The sequence below is a fragment of the Gekko japonicus genome, unplaced genomic scaffold, assembly GCF_001447785.1.
Source record: "Gekko japonicus isolate JY-2015 unplaced genomic scaffold, Gekko_japonicus_V1.1 scaffold4225, whole genome shotgun sequence".
Taxonomy (NCBI): domain Eukaryota; kingdom Metazoa; phylum Chordata; class Lepidosauria; order Squamata; family Gekkonidae; genus Gekko; species Gekko japonicus.
The window spans coordinates 67,123-68,888 of NW_015175498.1; the positions used below are offsets into that span (position 1 = coordinate 67,123).

Genomic DNA, 1,766 nt, shown 5'->3' on the forward strand with positions numbered 1-1,766 from the left:
TAATAACCACAGTAAAAATATAGATATATATATATAGATTTATAATATGCAGTGTAATCGCAGAAAACCTGCCATCTTTTTATTTCTTAAAAAAACCAAAATATTTTTGAGATGCCTCTCTTATGGTATTCAACTATAGGTCAAAGTTTCAGTCACTAGTCAGTTTTATGTTTTCTTTTCTGAAAAATAGCTGCAAAGTGTACTCTTACATCTGAATAAAGGTGATGTCTTTAAGAATAAAAACAACTCTTACTTGGTACGTCTTCCGTCCGCTATAAAGGTTTCTTATCTGCCTTCACAAAACCAGTCTCTGGGTGGCCAGCTTTCTTAAACTTGACGCTTTACTTCTCCATTCACAGTTTGCGAATATATCTCAAGTCCGAATGTCTTTTTGAATGTTGTTCTTTCTTCTCTCCCCGAAAGAGAAACGTCTTGTTAACTGTTTTCGTTTCAGGTGTGTGTTTGCTCTCCGGCAGACAGGGAGATCCCCCAAAGGCTTTAAATCCCAGCGGAATATTTCATCCGTTTCTGTTTCTGTCTCTGGTTACAGAACCAGACCCGGACCACGTTCTTCTTGAGGTCCAGTTTCTCCGCGATGGCCGCTATTTTTTCTGAGGAAGGACGCGGCTGGATGGCGAAATAGGCTTCTAGGGACCTCTTTTCGGGAGCCGCGATGGAGGTGCGTTTCCTTTTCTTCTCCGCCCCGTTGAAGAGCTCCGGCTTGGTGAGCTTCTCCCGGTGTGATTTCTCCGCCTCTTCCAGCCACGCTTGTAAAATGGGCTTGAGGGCGATCATGTTGTTGTGGGACAAAGTGAGCGATTCGAATCTGCAGATCGTGCTTTGGCTTAGGGATCCCACTCCGGGGATCTTGAGGTTGGCCAGGGCAGATCCCACGTCCGCTTGGGTCACCCCTAGCTTGATCCTTCTCTGCCTGACCCGCTCGGCAAAGGCTTCCAAGTCGCGCGGGTCCGCGTCCACGTCGCTCATGCAGCCCATGTGCGAAGGCAGCCCGTGGGCGTGGGCCATGCTGAGGGCCGCCTGGTGCATCGGGTTCATGCTGGCCATGTGGGGAGCGTGGCCGGGCGTGGAGACCACAGAGCCGTCGGGGCCCGTCATGGCCCCCAGCGCCAGCCCCGGGGTGATGTGGTCCAAGAGCTCCCCCTCCAGCGCCTGGTGAGGCTGGTGGTGGTGGTGGTGATGGTGGTGGTGGTGGTGGGTGCCGGAGAGGGCGGACGGGTGCGAGATGGGCACCGAGGAGGAGGAGGCGGCCGAGGTGCAGGGGATGGTGTTCATGGTGTGGTAGGTGGCGTCCGGCTTGAAGGGGCTGTGGTGGGGCGGGTGGTGGTGGTGGTGGCTCTTGCCGGGGGAGACGATGTCCACCGCCGCCAGGGCTTCGGCGCGGGCCAGCAGGCTCTCGTCCAGACCGCCGAAGATGTTGCTCTGCAACGGCAAATAGAAGGCACACATTACTGCTGCCAAGAGGGGAGTCGCCTCCTTCCCGCTCGGGGGGCCATCCGAGCCAGCCCCAGCCCTGCGCGGGAAGAGAGCGGGGAGGGGGGGGAGAGAGAGACGGGGGAAGAGGAGCGAAAGGGAGGGAAAGCCAGGCAGAGGGGCAAGGAGGGAGGGAGGCGGGCCGGCAGGCAGCTCCGCTCTCTGCGGCTCGGCACTGGCATCCCAGCAGGTCATCGGGATTCACGGGCGCCCCCGGAATGCCTGCCTGGAGGGGGGGCGGGGGGAGGGGGGCTGCCTGGCCGTCAAGGTGGGGG

General features: G+C 56.9%; 1 protein-coding gene across 1 annotated transcript; it reads right to left on the reverse strand.

Annotated features, from left to right (window-relative positions):
• Window positions 1-498: 498 nt before the first annotated feature.
• On the reverse strand, window positions 499-1,467 carry LOC107122862 (POU domain, class 4, transcription factor 2). The gene has a single exon (XM_015426003.1). It carries the CDS (start codon window positions 1,465-1,467, stop codon window positions 499-501), a length of 969 nt encoding a protein of 322 aa, XP_015281489.1.
• Between the last annotated feature and the right edge of the window lie 299 nt (window positions 1,468-1,766).